Genomic DNA, 23,428 nt, shown 5'->3' on the forward strand with positions numbered 1-23,428 from the left:
CAATTTAATATATTGTCTAATAAAAGTAACCACGCTTTTCCACACAGCTGCTGAATCTGATCTTCTCTTATATGGACGCCCCCACTTTAAAATCCGCCCGATCCGTGTGCACCTTGTGGGCCGACTTGGCCGCCTCATTCCTCGGGGAACAGGTCTCCGTGACCTTCACAAAGGGATGTCACTGCCGAAGAAAGACTTCCAAGTCGTCCAAGGAACTGGCCTCCCTTCACCCGAAACTGGCCAAAAGTGTCGTACTGAAGATGACCACGCCTTGTTCTGGTTCCCTACCAAGAAACTTGACCACCAATTTGCCACACGTTTCCCACTACGTTGTGGAATTGAATGTTACAATGAACTCGAAATTTGTACCGGCGTTGGAACACATGTGGAAGATGCATCACTTCCCGAACCTTCTAAAGCTTACTATTACCTTCATTATGATTAAAGTTGATAATGACGATGAGAATGACCAAGATGATGAAGAAGCCGATGTTGTCGTGGTGACCCCGAAAATCCCACAATTTCTGACCTTGCCAAACCTGAAGTCTCTCAAGATCGTGGTCAAAGATCAAACTGAAATCGGTCAGGACGACGAGATCTCCTCGATTTGTCGAAGACTACTCAATTCTGCGTCTAACGTTCAACAAGTCGAAATCGATGCCAGTTTCAATCCAGATTTCACGTCTTGTGCAAAACTGAAGGTTCTTAGCTACACATTTGTCCAATTCTTTGACGGCTGGGTGACTCTTCGACCGGACGAAGATTACGTCAGCATGCGCAAATTGGCCGGGATGTTAGACACATGTCGAAATTCGTTGACCAGCTTGACGCTATCAAGTTTTTATGATGCTAGGAATTTGATCCCTGGGGTAAGAAATTACAGACAGATATTGATCTTACTCTTGACTGAATATTGGTTCCTTTTTTCAGACTTTCATGCTCCCCTCAATCCCAAACTTGAAGGTCCTCCATATCGATGAACTGTACCGCTTGGGAAATTTTCTGCATCCCGTCAACCTTCCAAATCTGACCCACGTCACTTTCTCTAATTACTATTGTCTGGATTACATTGTTCGAAATTTCGAGACTCCCCATGAACAAATTACTTCGCTTGACGTGGGAGTCCTCTACAGCAATTTCGACGTGGACGTCACAGCTGCGGCGAAAATCGTCCGCCTTTTCCCATCAGTAAAAAACTTTCGGTTGAAGTTGGACATTTCGCGTGATGGGAATGACCTGCCCAACATAACGGAAATGTTGCAATCCTTCGCCACGTGGGATTTTACGTCTGCGTCGGTGGAGGTTGACAATGATGAGGTGTCACCTGACGTTCTTGGCGTGTTGCGAGGGGTGGCAGTCTGGGAAGGTACATATATTTATGTAAAATTAATATTAATTGTGACAAGATATTTAAATGTATTAATTGTTTTTTAATTTGTAAATAGATTTGTCACGGACAGGAGTTAGCTTTAAAGTCACGGCGAGTCCCACGTTTGTGCTGGACGACTCGATGGAGGATATTCTGTTAGCGTGCCGAACGCTGAAATGGATTAAAATGTCTGGATTTCGGGTGAGTTTCAGGCTAAATAAAATAATTTTATGCAAATTGGGGATATACATAATAATTTGCATGCAATAAATTTAGATGGAGGAGGAGGAGAAGGAACTGTTTCAAGAATTTATGGAGCTACACGCGCTCCCGATAAGCTGGGTGGATTAATCCCCGGATTCATCAATTATTCATTGCAAATTACTCGTCTATATGTAAACAAAATTTGTAGTCTGCAAAAATTGACGTTATTATTCAAGCAGTTTCATTTATTAATAAAACATTGATTTACATAAATATGCAATTATTTACTACAATATTACACAATTCGTAGCATGCAAACAATCAGAGCTCCGTCTGAATTTAAAAAAATTGCAAAATCCGTCTGAATTTTCAAACATGCAGAGTTTTTTTTTATAACCCACCCACTTTTCTACTTCCAACTCGGCATGCAAATAAATAAATATACTCGGCTTTATGTAAATTAATTATAGGTATGGCTTACATAAATTGAAATTTATGGAGCAGACTTTTAAAAAATAAGACTTTGCATTGCATCAATCACATTTCGTCTCACCATTCCCCACTAGAGAAACCGCGTTTCTATAAATGAGAGTTGTCAGCTGCCTTTATAATTCTAAGGACGAATTAATTAAAAGTGTATTGTCTTATATACTTCTCAAATTGGCGACAAAATAGGTAAGAGCAGCATAAACATTCTGCTATTAACCGCCGGTAATTATCTTCTTACGTCTCGCATCTCATCTTGATTGCAATAGTGAAAGAAGAAATTAATTAATAATTCAAAGCCCGTTAGTAATCGTGATGATTTACTAATTAGGGTGTGGATATTTAATTCTGGATGACGACCGAGATGGATAACATGGACATGCACGCGTCAACCAAGGCGCTAATGAATCCTCTGGTACAAAATTGTACGAATTACCGATTTAAAATCCTGTCTAACAAATTTAACCCCATTTTTCAACACAGGTGCTCAACCTGGTCTTCTCTTATATGGACGCCCCCACTCTAAAATCTGCCCGATCCGTGTGCACCTTGTGGGCCGACTTGGGCGCCGCATTCCTCGGGGAACAGGTCACCGTGACCTTCAGAACGGAGCATTGCTGCCGAAAAAAGACTTCGAAGTCGTCCAAGGAACTGGCTTCCCTTCACCCGAAACTGGCCAGAAGTATCTTACTGATCATGTTTCCGTCACCTTGTGGTTGGGTTTCCCTACCAAAAAACTTGACCACAAATTTGCCGCAAATTTCCAATCACATTGTTATCCTGGATGTTATGATGATTTCCAAGTTTATACCGACATTGGAACAAATGTGGAGAACGCACCATTTCCCGAATCTTGGCCTTCTCACACTTACCGTCATTTTGATTAAAGTTGATCATCGCGATACTTCTGAAGATGAGGACGATAATTCTGGCCACTTTATTGTGGATGAAGATAATCATGGCCATTTTGCCCATAGTATTGACCAAGATGATGAAGAATCCGATGACGCTGTCGAGATTGTCGTGGTGGCCCCGAAAATTCCGCAATTTCTGACCCTGCCTAACCTCAGGTCTCTCAAGATCGTGGTCAGAGAACAAAATGAAAACGGTCAGGACGACGGGATATCCTCGATTTGTCAAAGACTACTCAATTCTGCACCTAACATTCTACATGTCGATATTGACGCCAGTTTCTACCCAGATTTCACCCCTTGTGAAAAACTGAAGGTTCTTAGCTATACCTTCGTCCAATACTTTGACGACTGGGCGGAAGCGGACGAGTTCGTCGACACCTCTGAATTGGCCGGGATGCTGGACACATGTCGAAATTCGTTAAGCGGTTTGTCCCTGTCGTGCCCGCATGATTGGGAGAACTTTGCCCCGGGGGTAAGAAATTGCACGCGTCTGTTAATTATTTCGCAAATTTAAATATTGTTACAATTTTTTGCAGACTTTCGTGCTCCCCTCAAGCCCAACTTTGATGGTCATGCACATCGAAGAAATGTACCCCTTGGGAAATTTTCTGCACCGCGTAAACCTTCCAAATCTGACCCATGTCACTTTCTCCGGTTACAACAGGAACTGTATGGGCTTGACCCATATTTTTAAAAATTTTGATCTTCCCCACGAACGGATTACCTCGCTTACCGTGGAAGTTTTCTACACTTATGTCGAGGCGGATGTTGAAACTGCGGCGAAAATCGTGCGCCTTTTCCCATCAGTGAAAAAGTTTCGATTGAAGTTGACCATTTGTGTCGATAACGATGAGGATGAGCCTAACGTAACGGAAATGTTGCAATCTTTCGCCACGTGGGATTTGACGTCTGGATCGGTGGAGATTGAAAGTGATAAGGACACAACGGACGTTATGGCCGTGTTGCGAGGGCTGGTTGTGTGGAAGGGTATTAAAAAATATGTAAAATGCAATTTAATTGTTGCGTGATATTTAAATGAGGATAATTGTTAATTGGCTTTGATTTTTAAATAGCTTTGTCACGGACAGCAGTTAACTTTGAAGCCACGGGGAGCCCCACGTTTGTCCTGGACGATGAGATGGAAGAGATTCTGTTATACTGTCGATCGCTGAGATGGATTAAAATGTCAGGATTTCAGGTGAGCTAACTTCATGCAAACTGGGAACATGTAAATATTAAATAATTTGCATGCAATAAATTTAGATGGAGGAGGAAGATAGAGACCGATTTGAAGAATTTATTGATGAACACGCTCTGCAGATCAGCTTGTTAAACTGGGTGAATTAAGTAGAAATATCCATTGATAAATTATTCATTGCAAATTAATTAATTAAGATGTAAACTAAATTGTACTAAAGTTTGCAGAAATTGATTTATTAATTCAAATAATTCCGTGTAATAGTAAAACATTGATTTACATATGTATGTATGTATATACATATTAATTCTAATAAATAGCTACTTTTTCATGAAAAAATGCTGAAGTAGATTGATTTAACTTTGATTTGGAGGATATCTCGGTGCGCTGTTGGGATCGTCCACAATTTCGTTCCTGAACGCAATAACGACCCAAATGAAGTACGCCGTGAGGACCAACGAGATCCCAGACGAGGCCCCCACACCCGGCGATTTTGCCACAACGACGATAAAGCTGATGATATGGATGGCAAACAAAATTCCAGTAATTATCAACCAAGTTCGAGCTTTCCGTTCATTTAGCTGGAAAAAATAAGTTACATAATAATTTCTGCATTAATCCAATATTGGCAATATGTAAATAACTGCGAATATTTCATACATCTCTCGCCGCTTGCCAGAGCACTGCAGCCAAGGCAATTCGTAGGATGCAAACTATCAATAGGATGATTCCAATCGCAATAACAGCCCCTTGTTTAAAATAAGATACAAAATTAAGTCAAAAATCCGTCCGATTTTTAAAAGAATGTCCAGTTTTTCAGAACCTACCACCCGCTTCTGCGTCATCCCCGCCGAGCGACCCTGCCCCCGCAATTAATACGATCAAAGACAGGATGGTGAGTAATACACCAATTACCTATTTATTATATATTTATTTTTGTATGATTTTATAAAATAGTAAATCATGCAAGTTTTGCTAAATTTTAAGTACAAGTTCAAAAATGGCGATCGCTTTCGTCCCAGCTTGGAGGCTGCAGCAACATGGCGAAAATCCCATGGCTAATTTTTTATATGCGTCTCGTTAAATATGTAAATGGAGGCAAACTTTCCTTGTGTAGGGGACGCCGTCACGGTCAGTCAACTAATGCCAAATTTCCTGCCTGATAATCGAGGTAAGATGATATGTACATATCATTCGTAAGTATCTACGTACATAGATAATGTTGGATTGTTATCGTGCATAGCTTATCTTTTTTGTCATGGACGAATCCCCCACAACAAGATACAATATCTGTAATTGAATTGTCATGCTAGGTGCTTATACATAAATAAATTTAACACTCCTGTACTACAGAATTTTTACCACAAATTATTGTTAAGTATTTATACTTTTGAAACCATTAATGAGCCGAATTAGATAGTTAATGCAAAATAAATGTGAGCGAACTATTAATATAAATATATTTATATGAGTATGTACATGCATACATCTTCATGTTCTTAATGGATTAATGATGCAGAATATGTGCATGCTTTGCCTTTCAGAACATATATGTATTATCTTTTTGCAAGGAGTCTGTACATATGTTGTCTGCACATTTTAACTAATAAATTGCTTAACCCTTCACATTTCCACACTGTATTTACCTAAGTAATTTTACGAACACAAAATTCACAATTTTATTGAGAAAAGTTGCATGTAGGGTTGGTTATTGACTTGAATCTGGTTAAATCCTCCACATCAAAGTTATCTAGGCTTACTAAGGGGCCGCTCATAAATTATGCAGCGCAAGAGGGGGGGGTCTCTGAGGCTCCAATAATATCGTGCCTATGTGAAGCCGCAGGGGGGGGGGAGGGTCTAGAAAACTGCTTTTGCGTTACACAATTTAGCAATGGTCCCCAAACTGTGCAATTATTTGTAATTATCAGGCCAAAATTCGTTGATTTTCACCCGGAATTTGTTATCTTGTATTGAAATTAACTATTCTGCAACCAACATTAAACGATTAATCACGCCAGTTGCGTGACGCCGAACTAAATCAGATTTCGAAGAATTGTTTTTCCTCTGAAATAATTCAGGTGACATCAGTTTATTAATCACCTGCGTTAATGTCATAGTCAGTTATCAAGCAAGGCATTTATGGTCCAGCCCTAGTAAAGCCAAGACTTAAAATGTGCAAAACAAGAGCTTAAAATCAAGCTGTATCCTTTCAAGAAATTCCACGTTTCTTTCTTGTTAATTTCATCGTTTTTGCAGGGTATTCAATTGCACAAATATTGTTGCTGGAACATACACATGTCATACATACATATGTCATGGATGATATCATTGATTAATATTATAAATTCCTAGGAATTTATGCCCTTGAACATACTTTCGACTAGAAACTGTAATTTATTTACCGGATTGATTTTACCAAATCAATATCTCATTCTCACCATGATCCAATTATAGATAACAGCTCAACTAATTTCCATATACTGATACATGGGTATCAAATTGTTTGAAACTGAATAAGTTTCTGAGGTACAATGTTATTTCTCGTAATTTTTCTTAAATTGAGTTAATCATTATTAGGGAAGATGATAATGGAGGATATAATAATTATAGATATGTACCCTGGCTAATGGCTACATACTTATCATGGCTACAGTTGCCACAATTTTACTTAGCTTATGGAACGTCCATATATTACGTCGTCAAAAAGGTGGTTAAGTGATTTTGACTCAAAATTTGTGAGTTGCCTATATTAATCCTTCCTGTTAAGCTTAACATGAGTAAGAAGAGGTGGGTGTGTCTAAAAATCGGCGTATTTTTGACGACATTCTATGTGGACGTTCCCTTATTCCATGATTGTGCACATTTATCCACATTTTCATGAAAGATAAGGTAACGTTATTTGAACATCATTGACCTATCCAATTCCTGTTTGAATTACACTCTTAGAAAACTGGTATTAAATTATTACTGGGCGGAGCACATATGTATTTATGTATAAGTATAACTCTGCCAGCACGGTATTAACGGGCATTACCGTTTAGTGTTCTGGTGGTAAGAAATTTACCTCAGAAACAAATTACTACCAATAATGATCTAGGAAATTATTACCAAATAAACACAAGAACGAAGTATATAAGATTTTTAACAGTGCAAATAACCCCACTTTACTAGCAATTATGACAAATAAACATTGTCTTGTTCAAATGTTTACCAATTTCGGTACAATTTGATGTAAATAATTTAGAAGTTATGAAGTTATTTAGAAGTGATTTAGTTTTTATTGATATTAAATAGCACAATTAAATAGATCGATTCCGGTGTTTTGGTCTGTTTCGTACCCAAAAGCGTTATGCTGTGCCCTGTATTCCGAGTAAATACACGGGTGGGACAGAAGAAGGAGCCACTTGAATTTTAGGGGTGGCGTGTGATGCACAGTCGCAGCATTTTCAAAATTTGCATATGTCATACCCAGATAGTTACCGAAAATTTAGCACTATTCAGATTTTCCCTACGGTTAAAAATGCCCCTGCAGCACCCCCCAGAGTGCGAGGCACGCATAAAAGTGTTTTCCAAAGACATACTGAGGAGGGGAGCTTGCGAGGTTGATAATAACAGATCTTGATGCCCTTTGGATATGTGGTAGGGTCCTATGAGTGTACTAAAACCCTGAAGTGGTTTGACTCCATGGCCACATTTTCGCCCGCCACACCCACTCAAAAATGCTCAAAAAACGCTTTCACTCCAGTTTTCACTCACTCAAATCCACGCCAAAAATCCAATTTTACTCGGATTTTGAAATTTCTTTCGCCATTATACTCCCAGATAGTTGCTTTCTTCAATCCAATGTCAAACTCAATTTTGCTGATGATTATTTCGCAGACATAATTTGCGTTGTTGATTACTACAACAATGCTCATTCAGAATTTTAAATTTTAAAAATACTAAAAATTTCGAAAAAATTGAGTTTGATACTGGATGGAAGAAAGCAACTATCTGGGAGTATAATGGCGAAAGAAATTTCAAAATCCGAGTAAAATTGGATTTTTTGGCGTGGATTTGAGTGAGTGAAAACTGGAGTGAAAGCGTTTTTTGGGCATTTTTGAGTGGGTGTGGCGGGCGCAAATGTGGCCATGGAGTCAAACCACTTCAGGGTTTTAGTACACTCATGGGACCCTACCACATATCCAAAGGGCATCAAGATCTGTTATTATCAACCTCGCAAGCTCCCCTCCTGAGCCAGAGAGCGATTGTTAGAAAATTTGCTGCAAATGGATTTATCGTCGATCGAAAGTACGTTTCTAATGTACTTAAAAACGTTGGAATCAAGCGGAGGGAAAAAGCGGTTAGAGCTCCACCCCCACGGAAAGGATACCCAAGATCCGCTTGAACCAAAAAGGTTATCCGGAAAATCAATTTTTCGCCAAAACGGTAAATCCACCAACTAAAAGTTGCATGGCGAAAATGTTAAACGTTAGTAGGAGAACATTTCTAGAGTCATTCACAATGACCTACAGCAAGTGACTCGTAGGAAATCCCGAGATCATGCTCTCATCCCAACTTATTTCTCACAAAATATCAGCCTACACGAAGGATTTTTAAAAAAGTTTGGGTATAACAATTATTCCTACTATAGAAACTCTCGTTAGTTCCTCTGATATCAATCCGATGTTTTTTTTTTTGGATTCGAGTACTTAAAACAGAGCCTTCTTGAAAGGAAAACGCGTGCGTTTTGATGCACTTTGGAAAAGTGTTCAGGACGAGTGGTGCAGAATCACTCTGAAAATTGTGTCAAAGGTCATGACTGGTTGGAAAAAGCGACTGAGGCTCGTTAGATAAACTAAAGGGCTTCACACTGAACCAATTACCAAGCTTCACAAACGAATAATAAGGCCGGAATAAATTTAGGCAAAGTGGTTCCTTCTTCTGTCCCACCCCTCTGTAATTCATAACTTTTTGATCCACAACGAAGTCTTTGGGTTTCGAGACCAATACATATTCACGACATTAAACTACGCAAACAACTTTTTTACCATAAAATCTGTGGAAAATATATTTTTCAACTAATTCGCCTGTAGTTCTATTTATATGTAAATATATCAACTTAAAACTCGTTTCCTTGGAAATAGGCGATATTTCAGATAAGGTTCCCTCTCTATACATATGCATATTTATCTCATGCAGGCCTATTCCACTTTAACATAACCAATAACATATATACATAAACCGTTAAATGTAGTCTTCTAAAAAATGATAATTTTCGCCTCCGAGAAATATTTAAGGCTCCAACTTTCACTTTGTGCACGTTTTTCCTGCCTCACCTTCAAATGGAACGAAGCAACCAAAAAAGTGGTCAATATTCCAAAAAACTCCTCCATGAAGTTAAAAGTGGACTTAAGCAAAGCAATCAACTTGGTCTATGCCATATTTCAATTTGCCATAATTCTCGGAAACAAATACTCCACACCGGAGAAGATCGAGGCGTTCCTTTTCTTTTCCATTTATGCGATCGGAGTCGCTTTACGATTCGGCTATGTTGGCCTCACGCCAGGACAAATGCTCAACTCGCTGGACATTTTGGAACAGAAATATCGCAAAATTTATGGTAAATTTCTTTTGGGTATCCCACATTAGCAGGTTTCATTTTGCGCGTTCAAAACAAATTTTGGGCGTCCAAAATGTACAATTGAATCCAACATTGGAAAATGGGGCGAAATGTTACAAGTTCTTTACTAACAAGTTACTTTTATGCAAATCTATTCACAAATATATGTATAATATATATATGTAGTCTCTCATTAATTTTGAGCATTTTGGTGTGTAATAGCACGAAATTTTGAAAAACTTTTGTTTTAATGTTTTGTTATGAGCAATTGAGAAATTTTCTATTTAAAGTATGCCGCACATGAATCACACATCAATTATATTGACACCAATACACAGTTAGAAAAGACGTTTACTCTTCGACAAGTAAAATTTTTATTAACTGCATATTTCGTAAATCACCCTACCCGATCATAAAGTAATAGGGAAAAGTTACCCTAGATGAAGAAAGTGACGCAAAGTGACCCAATATTGCACACGTTTAATTTCACATGAGGGAGCGATGTCATACATAGGGTAAATGCCAGATCGCAATACCCTACATTAAACAAGGCTACCCCGTATAGGTTTAACTCGGCATGGTCTATCACCTACATTGAGTTAAACGCCCGCTTTTACTTTCAGTCAGTTTTGTGCCCATTTGATCTTCTAAGATTTCAGTTAATAAATTGCAACAATTTATTAATTTAAAATGGACTCTGCGGAGGTCAAGCGACTTCTAACGCAACTGGATTTTAAGGAGTACATTCAAACTTTTGAAGGTATTCATTTCTTACTTATTTTTCGGTTTGTATCCTTTTTAAACAGTTTTGCAAATTATCAAATATCTAATAAAACTTATGAAACTTATTTTATGTAGAAAACAATTCGCACGTTCGTGAATTTCTTCCTGCGATAGGAGACAAGAATTGCTTACAACGTATATAATAGTATTAGATAAATAGCTAAATAATATTATTAATACGAATTGTAATTTTAATGATGCAAGTACAATAAATACAAAAGATAACCGATACTCTATATATGAAATTTATTAACTTCATATAGTTACTCTGTGCCGTGATATGAGATAAAAAATATTATACTATATAAACTATCTAGATGCTTTTGGTTCAGGTGGGGTACGAAATGTGGCTTATAACGGGTAATGCAACTAACACTATATAATGCACTCCGAGTGCAAGGTAGAGTAAAATCGATTACCCCATGAAATTTTTCCCTACATATACTCTATGTAGCATCACTGCACTTTTTACTCCGTTTGAAGTTATTTTTTACCTCATATCAATGCAAAATTTTTAACTGTGTATGCTCTACATAAAAAAGAGCTTAATATGCGTAGGTAGATCAAAGGATTATCAAAAAATTCATTAGTCAAGAACTTATAACGTTTTGCCCCATTTTCTATTTTGGACACTTTAAGACATTTGAGAAGATGTCCTAAATTCGGTGCCAAAAACTGATTAAACCCGATTTTGGACGGTGGTTAAAACCATGACGAAACCCCGTATCCTGCGAAACGATATACTTAGGTACTCATCTTTATTTTCAGGATCAAAAATGCATCCAAATTTTCCGAAAGACTTTCTCATAATGTGGCTCCAACCAGCCTGCTACCTCAACTGTCTCGCAATACCGGTAGTAATCGCCTTGTTGCTGTATAACCGACCCTGGCAACCCCCCTTTTTCGGGTCATTTCTCTTTTCATTGTATCCAAACCAGGAAAATCGCACTCTTTACGCATGCAGTTTATACAACGTGTCCCGATTCCTGATACTACTCCTCGAATACGTTATCTTTTCCCAGACCGTATTATCCGCCTCTTTCCACATCATCTACGTCGTTGTCGCGGGAATTTGTAGTATTTCAAAGTACACTGGGGCACTCTCGTACCGCCCCGGACCACGTGAAAACGGCATTTCGGAGTATCGCATCCTCCACGTGGCCACAAATTATGTCAACGATTGTATAAAGCATACCCTGTTTCCAGCATGCATCGTGGAACCACCACTTTTGCAAATGTTGGGCACATTTGCATGCATAAAATTGCGAAATGAAATCGATTGGCCATTATTCGGCTTGTTTCCGCTAATTGTGTGTATCTCCTTTATCCTGACAGTTATGCCGTTGTTGGCCGCGGGAAACGTGTTTGTGACCACGTGCCAAGTCCTAGAGAGGTGGAGGTCACATGTTGGGGAGGAAAATGGGTACTGGCGAAGAATTGTAAAATCCATGAGACCCTTAAGGATTTATTTCGGGGGTAATTTCGTCGATGCGAGTACTCCGCTAGTTGTGCAGGATTTTTGCATGAGACAGATTGCATCTTTACTGATGTATTCTAACTCGCATAGAATGTAGGTTATTTTGATCCATTGCATGGAATGGATTGCACTTAAAATATAAATAAGTGTAAATTTACACTTTTAAGTGTAAATTTAAATCATCAGCAATGTTTTACTATGCATTTGTAACACATTTATCAGAAAAATATATGGTTAGAGGAACAATTTTAAGGGTGAAAGTTTAAGTTTTTAAGTAAGGAGAAACTTATACCTACTTATACAATGGCGAACACGGGGTTTGATTATGTTGACTCGTTCTGGAGATATCGTGCTTACGGACGGACGGACAAAACAATCACAATAAGTAGCTGACGCTACTTAATAAATAAGAAATCTTACTGGGGGTATTCATTACGCGTTTGCATGCTAATTCGAATGCAACATAAATTTTAAAAAACTGCTAACTGTTTACATAAATACTATGTACCTATGTACTTTTGGAGATGAGCAAGTTCGTACATGAATTTCCCAGGCAAAATGTTTTGCAAACTTGCGAACTTTGATTTTAGCTAGCGTTTCTAACGATTCGAACTCGTAATGAATACTCGCATTGAAACTTTGCAAACAAAGAATAAATAAATTTTCCGCTACAGTATTTCCATCTCCTCTCTTCAAATTATTTATTCCAAAATCGGTCAATTCAAATTTAAGTAATTTTTTAAATCATTTGCTTTACAATTTGTTCAATTTTCAAAATTTCTGAATTTCAAGTACAAATACCCAATTTTTTAAATTCTTCCTTCTCATAGAACAATGTATTCAATTTTCAACGTTTCCGAATTTCAAGTGCACCCAATTCTTTCACTTCTTCCCTTTTCCCCTCTTAACAAACCACTCCACGGCTTCGTCGATACTAATCTTGCCATCTTGATTGGTGTCAGCTTCCTTCACAAATTGTGCATAGTCCACATTCGGATAATCGTGGCCCATATGCGTTCGTAAAGTGACGAGAATAGTTTTGAACTCGTTTTCATCGATGAAACCATCCTTGTCCTTGTCCATCGCGGTGATATGGATTTTCAAGAGTTCCTCCGCGTCATCCACGGAGCCCAACGATTTTATGCAGAGATCCAGCGGAAATCTGCCATCGAGCAGTTTATTCGAATAATTTTCGTACCCCTGGAACTGCTCGGGCGTGCAAGTGAATCCAATCGCTTTGAAGAAAGGGTCCAAATCGGAGACACTGATCGATGCATCTTTAAAAGACGGCATTTTGCGGAAAGGTTCTTCCACCTCGCGACTCGAGTAGCGACGGTTTTGCGACATCTGAAAGAACAAAAAGTACAAAATTAAGTAATAATAAAATCATTTATTCTGTGATTTGGAATATAAAACTAGGTATTACATTTACTGTTGGCTAATAATTGATGATTGAGTTAGTAAGTAAATATTTTTATGTTTATATTTTTATGAAAATCTGGGACTTTGTACTGATATAAAATTTCGACGAATTTGAGCAGGTATTGACTTTGTTATTGGGAAATCAGTGATAATTATGCGTTTTAAAAGGCAGCATGAAATTTTGGGAATTTGGAGCAAAAGGAGCTTGTCGAATGAAAGAATACAACTGAATAATTGAAAAGGTGTCGCTTTTATACATTCGAGTGACGGAGGATACCCAACATTTTTATAAATTCGAGGAAAGTCCCTAAATAATAAAATCTTGATCAAGTACCAAAGTTGGTACGATTGGAAATAGTTTCGTGAAAACGAGAGTAGAAAACTGTAAAGTCACATTTTATCAGGGATTCTAATGGATGACTTTATTGGACTGCTTCTCAGGAATGAGGAAAACCTGTGACAAAATTAGCCTCGTTTCAAGGAGGACGAGACATGCTTATGACATGTATAAGTACATACATACATAAATACATATGTAAATGAAGCATAAGTAAAAGAATTAGGGCATAATAAAATTTATTTCACAGTATAGCAACACTCTTAACCTAGCACAATGGTGGAATTTTACATACCTATTTATGTATGTATACATATGTTGCTCATGAGCTTAAAAATCTTAAATTATCACATCCCTTTCTGGAAAATTCAAGAGGGTTATCATGAATTCCGAAAAAATCATGAACCATGTGCTGCTGACTAGCCATTATGTGAGAACTTATGTGAGATAATAAAATGATTATATATACATACATAAATATTACATTAATTAGCACATAAATATTTATTGCAGTACAACTCTGTAGAGTGCAGATAAATATGTAACTCATATTTTCCTTAAATTTATACGATTCATCTTCCGCGATGACCACCGCGATGACCTCCACCGTGATGACCCCCGTGATGACCCCCGTGATGACCACCCCCGTGATGACCACCCCTGTGATGACCTCCCCCGTGGTGACCTCCTCCCCCATGGTGACCTCCACCCCCGTGGTGACCTCCTCCCCCGTGGTGACCTCCTCCCCCATGGTGACCTCCTCCCCCGTGGTGACCTCCTCCCCCATGGTGACCTCCTCCCCCGTGGTGACCTCCTCCCCCATGCTATTAAGATTGAATTTGTAGCCATTATTTGAAACTTTTTAGCAAAGATATATACATAATTTGTTGGCTTATTTATGTTCGTACGTGATTATTATGATGATGATGCCAATTGTTGTTATTGTTGCAATTTCCACGCCTGTACTCCCAGCGGCCTTGGTGCCAATATCCATGCGACCAGTATCCCTCTCTCCAGTGCCAGCGTCCATTGCAGGAATTTTGATAATAATACGGATAATGGTTGTGATAATTGTTGGGATGATATTCTAGCCCGAACATGTTCAAGACATCGATAACCCTCTTTTCCCTCGTGCCATTGGTGGATTCTGCGTAGTGAAAATTATAACTTGACAAAATTCTCTTAGAAATTCACGCGATAACCATTGGATATCTCGCAGATTGCGTATAACACCTGATGACCCGAACTTGTTAAGTTTTCCGAAGATTTCGCAAAACCTTTACTGGAGAATGATGGGATTTTTGTTCGGAAATTTCTACATACGTGTTCTTATTTCGCAAAGTTGTTTTGCAACTTCATATTCTTCATTAGACGCGATAGAAATTGTATGCCCAATATGTTTTTTTACCTTTAACAACGTTACCATCTTCTTCGAGAATTGATAGCCGCTGCTCAGAAATCGTGTTGTTGACGGTATCCGCAACACTGGAGTTTCGTCCACCACTGTTGGCGACATGATGGGCGTGGTTATCCTTAAGTTGTTGTATCTCGCTTGGTGAATGAGGAAATGCGGTCAAAATTTGAAATGGAAAAAATACTAATGCAACAAGAATGGGTCGCATTTTGCAAAAAAGTAAGATAATCTATATATACCTAAAAATCCGAATTTCTAAATGACATTCTCCCTACTGAAAGAAGAGGTTTTTATACACTGCGTACGAATGGCACTGACCTCACACGAATTTCGGTATCCTGGTGGTCGATATGGATATGCAAATCTTTTAGAGGGACGAGACACGACTAAAAATAACTAGAGAGAGATGAGGGACATGATTTTTGAAGTATGCATGGTGGTCACTGGTCAGTATATCGATTCACATACATATGCACACTGTTAGAAATCTTGTATGTATAGTCACACAGGTAAAATTGTTATCTTTTGGCATTATACCGGTCCTTAAAAATTTGCCACCGATATGATAAAACTTTAATGCCGAGCTATTACTCAAGGATATCATTTATAAGATCCATTAACTTTGGAGAGTCATACTTATATGAATACCGCTTGGTATTATTTTAATGCTAGATTTCTAAGTGTGTATCCGAATTAGAGAATTCTTGCTACACAAACGCCTAGGTCAAATCCCTCTAAAGCTTGTTATGAAATGAATTATAGAAGTCAACAATCTGAAAAAATTGCTGAATAATTCATCGCATGAGTTACAGTAAAGAATGAGTAATAGTGTAAACAAAAAAGTATTCTGAGGATCACTTAGGTATGCATGAATTCGTCGAAATGTTAAAAGTAGCAGAGCTTGAGTGGCACATTTGTTTAATATGCAGGGCAATTCTGTAATAGAAATTTTTTATATGATGTATGAACACACACATTTGTATGTAAGTATATACGTACGTATTAAAATAGTACGGGCTTTACCGTTTTTTAACTGATAACATTGAACTAGTAACAGTTATTAATTAGCGCAAATTGTCATAATGACGATAATCTATATTGTATAAGTAAAACTAGTCTCAGGAACGATACATAATAATGAAATGATTGCGTTTAGAACTGTATTTATTTATTTTGCTATGGTCAATTGAAAAACACGCTATCACCGTTTGCCCCCTCCCCCCTAGGAAATTTTGAATATTCTATGCCAACCGGGGAATGAGTCGAATTTTTTATTAAAATGTGATCAATTATAAATTTACATATTTTTTCTATGTAACATGTGAAATGATAATAATTCTTTCACTGCGTAATATTGCGTATATCTATTAAATAGATTCTATTTAGAGGATCGCTCGAAATTAAGGTCCAATTGTTTTGTTGTAGTTAATCCGCAAAATATAAATTTGAAAAAAATATACCAAGCTGCGGTTGTTAAACAATTTGTTTGCCATATGCACATTGACACCAATAATATTGTCACCACTTCGGTACGGAATGCATGAAAACTTTTTTCATATGTATAGGGAACGTCCATATATTACGGCATCATTTTAGTGGGTGTGTTTTAGGTCTTCCTATCTTTTCCATGGTACAGTTCCCCATCCCTTAATGTTTACGTTGGGTGGGTGGGTGGTAAAATTTTTGATGACGTAATATATGGATGGCCCCACATACATTCATAATTGCAAGCCTGCGTATGCAATTTTTGCATAGCTAATTTTGTATTTATATTTATACATACATAGAACAATATACGATAAGATATCGTCAAGGTAGTTTTGTTGCCGGATTAGTTGCATAAGCAACAAAGTTTCGAAAAGCCGAACCAAAGACATGCTGTGTCACAGAATTCGAGTGAGATTTTTATTACACAAAGCAAAGTCAGCTGCTCTTCATTCGCATTTGCACACATATTTTGTGTTTGTTTTTGTAATATTAAGTTTCTATGGTGTTTACAAACATTTGGTTAAATACTGGATTGCAATTTGCAAATAAACAATTATAATTTGTGCCGTAAGAAGAAGACAAAACCACTTTCCTGCAACGTGCCACTTAACTATTCAAATTTCTCGTAAAGAGGCTTAATTTTGAACGGATTTATAATTTATAATTCAAAATCATCAAACAAGTTTTATAAATTATCGTGAACGATAAAGTACAAAGTAAGAAATTATTGTACCCGTAAAGTTCTTGAATTTACTTTGTGCTTTGGATTTTACTTACATGGTTATTATATTACATTTTGAAATTTTAGATAAATCTGCATTTATCATTTCATTTTCATGAACAACGGAACTAAGGGGGGAAAGTTTTTGAGCTGACCATAAAGGTTGTTTTAACTGTTTAAGTAAAAGGTATGCATTTTAAATCATTTTACATTATTGAAATTTGTACCAATTTTTTTGTATTGTAAAGGTTGGCATGAAATATTTAGTAACTCAAGTTTGAAACAATTGTTTACCTTGCAGTGCAGTGCATCGATACGATGGAAAACTTTCACTGTCTCCTGTGCTTATCTAGTCTAGACAAAGATATCCCTTGTTCAACCAAGTCGTCGATAAAGGAACAAATTGTACGACTTTATGACCTCCTCGTTCCCGAGTACCACACTTCCACCCCCCATCAGACCATTATTGCACAATGCGACGGCCACGATATATTCAAACTGTGCAAAAACTGTTCCTTATCAGCGAAGGAAATCGAGAAAATCAAGCAACAGCTAACCCAATTGGAGAAAAAAATTGCGAGGAAAGTAGAAGAATTGAGAACAGTCGTGTCAAATTCTTTCTCAAAAGAGGAAAAAATTGAGGAGAGTTTACAAAGTATTCGAAAGTCATTACTACTTTCATCAGGTTGGTGTAAATAATTACCGATTTTTTAAGATTATTTATTTGTAAATTCTTAATTTTTATGTGTTTATAGGCTACGAAGATAGTAATCCCCACATTCTCACTGATTTAAAAGTCAAACCAGAACCAGACGAAGATGTCCCCAATTATGAAGAACAATTGCCCACGACGTCGTCCCCAACACCTACAAATCAATCAGATGATCAAGACGACCCACTTTTCAGTTTAAATGATGCTGAGGAAATTAGCGACTCCTCCTCTGACGATGGTTCGCCCAGCAGCGACGCATCTGATTTTTACATTACTCCAGATAACACTAATAAAGATAAAAAGTAAGAAATCATTCAAGTAATGAGCCGATTCACGCAGGCCTTGGTGACATTGCAAAATTCGTAAATTCTGTAAACTTAAAAATTTGTACACATACATATTTCTAAGAAAAATCAGGTTACAAATTTTTGTAAACTTGCTCAGATCAAGGACGTCTTTTTAGTTTGTACAAGTCCGTAAAATTATTTTACAAAACTTACGAATTTACAAAGTCATGAAGGACTGGGCGAATTGCCTCATTATAATTAAGGTCAATAAATCATAATTTTCAAATTTTTTCAGAAATAAACGCACTACGAAATCCGACTCGAAAAACGAATCCTCTTCGCCCCCTCCAAAAAGAAAACGTATCAGAAAATATGTCCCAAAACGTAAGAAATATGACGAATCCTGCTACACCCTTTCCTGTGCCGTATGCTCCTCCAAATTTCGAAAAGAACGCCACCTCCGCCTCCACTTGCGCCAAGAACACAAAGGATTTTGCCAATTCCAGTGTCAAATCTGTCAACACAGGCATGACACCCAAACACTTTTGGACTCTCACATGATCGTGCGACATGAAAGCGAGGAAAAATCTTTTTTCTGTACAAAACCAAAATGTGGGAAAGGTTTCACACTCGAGGTTAACTTTCTGAGTCACATGGAGCGACATAAACTCGATAAGACCAAACCCGTCGTGTGTACCGTGTGTGACGCCAGATTTGCAAATCAAGCCTATCTGGAGAAACATAACGTGATCCATGTTACGAGCTGGATGTGCGAAACTTGTGGGGCGCAACTTGCCACTAGAGACGCATTTCGAAGGTGAATACAAAAATTATAGTGGATGCTTCGTAACGTGGATGATAAAAATAAATTGAAAATACTTAAGTAATATTGAGACAATTCACGCTGCTCTTGGTAACTTTGTAAAGTTGTGTGAAACAGATAATTTTACAAACTTTTACAAAACAAAACAACGCCCTTAAAGATCGGAATAAGTTTACAAAAATCTGTAAGCTTATTTTCATTAAAATTTTGTAAAAGTTTGTAATTTTAAGGATTTTACAACTTTGTCAAGTACTGCGTGAATTGTCTCATTCAGTGATATTCCTAAAATTTGCAACGTTTCTACTGTATAATTTTATTGTATTTAAAAGTTAAAAAATTAAGTTTGTAAAGTTTACACAGTTGTAGAATTTTACACGAATTTAGTTTAGGAGTTTATGGTAAATTCCACAATTTTGTATTTTTTCCAGACACGTTCGCCTCCACTTGGGAGAGAAACCTTACAAATGTGACCAATGCGAGGAATCATTTGCATACCTAAATGCCAGAAAATTGCACATGCTCCGTGCCCACGCTCCTCAGCGTCACATTTGCCACATTTGTGGGAAGACATTCACCCTCAAGCAATACTTAAAAACACATATCGACAAAGTCCACGAAAAGGTGAAGAAACACGAATGTGTTGAATGTGGCGAAAAATTTTGTACTTTGGAACATCTTAGAGCACATAACGTCCGGGAGCACAATGCTGAGCCGATAGTTTGTGATGAGTGGTACATAATTACATACATGATTTGATGATTTATGAAAATTTTAATTTTTTATGGTAACTTTAAATTTTGCAGCGGTGCCACGTTTGCGTCAAGAACTTTGCTCAAATGCCACAAAATCAGGCACAGCGGGATCAAAAAGCACGAGTGCAGTGTACATAAGAAAAAAAGTTTTTCATTTTTGATGGGTTTTAAAAAGACGGGATTAATATTTTCATATTTTTTACAGGTTTGTGGGGCCCGATATTACACAAAGAAAGCATTAGAAGCACATCAGACTTCCCATTCGGACGTTAGAAATCATATTTGTCACGATTGTGGGGCCGCATTCAAAACCAGGATTAATTTAATGCGTCACTTGAAGAACGTGCATGGGATTTTTGGAGCAAAAAGGGGGGCGGGTGGGACAACTAAAAAATCGAAACTTGGTACACAAGGTCAAAAGGTTACACGCGGGGAAGTAAGGGATCCAGCTATGTCGCATGTTGGAGTCAATTTGGATGCGTTTTGTTAATAATTGAAAGTTTATTTCAAAAGTTTAATGCATTAATAAACCCGTGGGTTCGATTTCTGCGTCTGTCCCGGGAACCGGTGTACACCCCGTCCCGGAAAATGGCGGACCCTAAAAAAAAAAAAGGTCCGCCAGTCTGCAGTCTGTCGAAACTATCACTGACACCCCCCCCCCCCGAGTCACCTGCTATGGTTTGAGGCTTATTTTGATGGATACTTCAGGAGTCCCCTCTATCAAAACAAATTGCGCTCTTCAAGGTCTGGCGCAGTTATCTCGATTTTGCACCTGATTATTTTTAACTTACATACTTACAATGGAGGCGCAACCCATGTTCAGGGCAGATTGTTTTTTGACCTTATTAGTTTGAAAGATCAAGTCTTTAGGAACAACATTTGGTTCGGCACATGCACAAAATTCAGCACGTTATGAGCGTCGCAAGTTCGCAAAAACGCATGATTTTTCGTGCAGCGCGAGCTCAACTTTTTTCTGTCTCTCTCGCTCGCTCTCTCATTCCACGCAAGGACATTGACCCCGCAGCCCTTCATCATCAGAATTTTTCATCAATAATTCCGCATTGTTGTATTTTTAACTACAAATTTTGGAATTATTCGCATAATTTCGTAATTTTGTAAGATTTTTTTTTCCATAATGGAAACCATCAATATCGCTTGTTTTGTCTTTTTCTGTTGCCAAATAACCCAGTTTATCGAATTTCGAAAAACTAATTAAATCACTGAAAAGCCCATGAAATTCTCTGTATAAGGAACATGATTCACTTTTTAAAGTGTCAATCTTATAAGGCTAAGCGAGCCCGCAGTCTTGGTGTCCACCACTCGATCGAAGTACGCACGCGTTCCCGGGAAGATTGGCCCCACATCCTGACAACAGAATTTTTTATGGATTCCAAACTTGTGTGAAGTTGAGCACATACACCCAGCTAAAGTTTGAAAAATATGTCATAGTCCAGCAGGTTTAAGTTCGGCGACCTTGAATTTTTTTCTTGATCCGAAATGGAGTCAGGAATTGATTTTAACCACCGAATTGCTATCTTGGCCATATGAACAGGACCTGAGCGCTTGTTGAATGTTACGTCGCTATTTTTGAATAGGTAATAGTTCAGTGTTTCCACAATTCGCTCGAGAACTTGAAAAAACAATTTTGACACGCATTTTCACCCCCTGCTGAGAAAAATCACTTTTTCGACCCAATCCAAGTTAAGTCCAATAAAAAAATCATAAAAGCAGGATGGTGGGCCCCATCAAAATTTTTGAAATTTTAATGAATAGCCTAGACCGGTGGGGTGCAGATATGGTATTTTTGCTATTTTATTTACCCTCAGCCATAAAGGTGGGCTCATTTTTTAAAAATATCGGTTTCCATTTTTCAAGCGCGTACCGCGTGATCAGCACAGATTCTGATGGGTCTGTTTTCACTTGGCGTGTATCTAACAAGTAGTTCTCCTCAAACCTTGAAGACATATAAGTCTAAGGTTTACATTAAGGGCCCGAGACTTACTTTTACTTGATCCCTTCATTTGAGGCTCATTCCATTTGTAAGCAACACGTTTGATCGAGTACCAGAAAATAGAGGTGCTAAACCCTGCTCGCTGGTGGTGGCTGCCTGACCATGTATTTTCCTCTCTTTGATATGAGAACACCACACAACTTATGCTTTGTCAATGTTCCCGGCCACGTAGGAACACAGAATTATTTACTACTGTCTACACAAGCAGCCCATGTTAATTTTACCTTTTCGAAAAATCGCCAAAACTCCAAGACGGACAAAAATCGCGTGGGGTTTTAAACTTTTTTATTTCCTTAGGCCCAAAGGCATCGATTGGCTTATCTCTCTATGAGCGATTCTTGTCCGTCTTCTCGATAATCGAGTTTTTCAATACATTATAAATTTTTGATTTTTTTGAATATTTGAATTTTTGAAAATTTTTCCTATCAATGAATGATCAATGAATGAAATCTGTAAATGTAACCTACCCCTTGAACCAACACTTTGGCGACGAAAGCATTTTCAATGCATTTGCAAATTTTCTTTGAACTGCTATATCTTTGCGAAAAAAATTAATTTTCAAATTTTGATTTTTATGATATGTTTTATTTTATATTATGCATCTATGATAAGATTGTGGACAAGATATCAAATATGGGTGCGACGACGATCGTGTGGGTTCAGATGGAATGAGCCTTGAGAGGGAAATTTCCTTATGGCTCGGCATGGATTCGGGCGAATCCAGTTTTTTTGCGCCTTGAAACATGAACCTTAGAAATCGGGAGATCAAACCCAACCCGTTTGTAGGGCTTGGGTTTCTAAGTTCTTCGGGTACCTTAAAAATTGTAACCAGATTGTGAGGTTATGTATTGCGAGCCCTGCAAAATTTTGCCAAACACCAAGTCCTGCAAATGTTTTTGAAATGAAATTTTCAAAGACATTGAGGCGGAAATATTTTTATTTTATTTTAACAAGTATGTTCATAGTCATAATTTTCTAGTTCAGCCTTCCTAGATATTTGGAGCTTGTGAGCGAAGACCAGAAACGTTTACTTGTTTTTTGGTCACCACTATTAACTCATCATCTCGTTAGGGTTTGAAAAAGTTCAATAATATCTAGTCTAAAACTGCACAGAATTTCACGTTGGCACGGGTCCACTTGTGCCCACTACTAGCTCTGCCACTCGCCACAACCATGTCATTATGATAAAAATCCATGGCAAAATTTGGTAACTTTACTTTGATTTTATAATCGAAATTTTAGTGAAAGTGAAAATATGTATACCGACCATACAACAAGGCGAGGGCAAAAAATAAAAGATGCTTAATTTGATGCAATTTGTTTTGTCTCAACAAACTCCCAGGAGTTTTCCTGAAATTTAAATATTACTTTATAACATGAAATTGGTCATTTTGAGAAATACAAAAAGGTGCAGGTGTTTAAATTGTA

General features: G+C 37.7%; 6 protein-coding genes across 7 annotated transcripts; 3 read left to right on the plus strand and 3 right to left on the minus strand.

Moving 5' to 3' along the window:
* The first annotated feature begins 331 nt into the window (after positions 1-331).
* Positions 332-1,846, plus strand: LOC118435804. Its single transcript, XM_035852232.1, has 4 exons — positions 332-869; positions 931-1,366; positions 1,446-1,570; positions 1,646-1,846. Exons 1-4 carry the CDS (start codon positions 351-353, stop codon positions 1,718-1,720), a joined length of 1,155 nt encoding a protein of 384 aa, XP_035708125.1. The 5' UTR covers positions 332-350; the 3' UTR covers positions 1,721-1,846.
* A 290-nt stretch (positions 1,847-2,136) lies between these two features.
* On the plus strand, positions 2,137-4,510 carry LOC110850282. Of its 2 annotated transcripts, XM_035852350.1 has the most exons (6): positions 2,137-2,248; positions 2,391-2,474; positions 2,543-3,445; positions 3,510-3,960; positions 4,047-4,171; positions 4,237-4,510. In XM_035852350.1, the coding sequence occupies exons 2-6, from the start codon at positions 2,412-2,414 to the stop codon at positions 4,318-4,320; spliced, it is 1,626 nt and encodes a 541-aa protein (XP_035708243.1). In that variant the 5' UTR covers positions 2,137-2,248; positions 2,391-2,411; the 3' UTR covers positions 4,321-4,510. The 2 variants fall into 2 exon arrangements, with proteins under 2 accessions (XP_035708243.1, XP_035708244.1); XM_035852351.1 differs by lacking the exon at positions 2,137-2,248 and having other exon boundaries at positions 2,274-2,474.
* On the minus strand, positions 4,387-5,323 carry LOC110850101. The gene is made up of 4 exons (XM_022097584.2): positions 5,162-5,323; positions 4,999-5,086; positions 4,832-4,920; positions 4,387-4,752 (listed from the first exon to the last, which is right to left on the minus strand). The coding sequence occupies exons 1-4, from the start codon at positions 5,225-5,227 to the stop codon at positions 4,528-4,530; spliced, it is 468 nt and encodes a 155-aa protein (XP_021953276.1). The 5' UTR covers positions 5,228-5,323; the 3' UTR covers positions 4,387-4,527.
* Positions 5,324-12,702: 7,379 nt separating this feature from the next.
* On the minus strand, positions 12,703-13,920 carry LOC110849880 (calmodulin). The gene is made up of 2 exons (XM_022097346.2): positions 13,460-13,920; positions 12,703-13,380 (listed from the first exon to the last, which is right to left on the minus strand). Exon 2 carries the CDS (start codon positions 13,378-13,380, stop codon positions 12,916-12,918), a length of 465 nt encoding a protein of 154 aa, XP_021953038.1. The 5' UTR covers positions 13,460-13,920; the 3' UTR covers positions 12,703-12,915.
* A 444-nt stretch (positions 13,921-14,364) lies between these two features.
* Positions 14,365-15,691, minus strand: LOC110849895 (abscisic acid and environmental stress-inducible protein). Its single transcript, XM_022097367.2, has 3 exons — positions 15,201-15,691; positions 14,701-14,939; positions 14,365-14,616 (listed from the first exon to the last, which is right to left on the minus strand). Exons 1-3 carry the CDS (start codon positions 15,412-15,414, stop codon positions 14,365-14,367), a joined length of 705 nt encoding a protein of 234 aa, XP_021953059.1. The 5' UTR covers positions 15,415-15,691.
* Positions 15,692-17,118: 1,427 nt separating this feature from the next.
* LOC110849627 (zinc finger protein 28) lies at positions 17,119-23,428 on the plus strand. The gene is made up of 8 exons (XM_035851811.1): positions 17,119-17,410; positions 17,503-17,602; positions 17,717-18,100; positions 18,171-18,429; positions 18,710-19,231; positions 19,666-19,968; positions 20,041-20,119; positions 20,195-23,428. The coding sequence occupies exons 3-8, from the start codon at positions 17,734-17,736 to the stop codon at positions 20,477-20,479; spliced, it is 1,815 nt and encodes a 604-aa protein (XP_035707704.1). The 5' UTR covers positions 17,119-17,410; positions 17,503-17,602; positions 17,717-17,733; the 3' UTR covers positions 20,480-23,428.

Source organism: Folsomia candida, unplaced genomic scaffold (genome assembly GCF_002217175.1).
Source record: "Folsomia candida strain VU population unplaced genomic scaffold, ASM221717v1 Fcan01_Sc005, whole genome shotgun sequence".
Taxonomy (NCBI): Eukaryota; Metazoa; Arthropoda; class Collembola; order Entomobryomorpha; family Isotomidae; genus Folsomia; species Folsomia candida.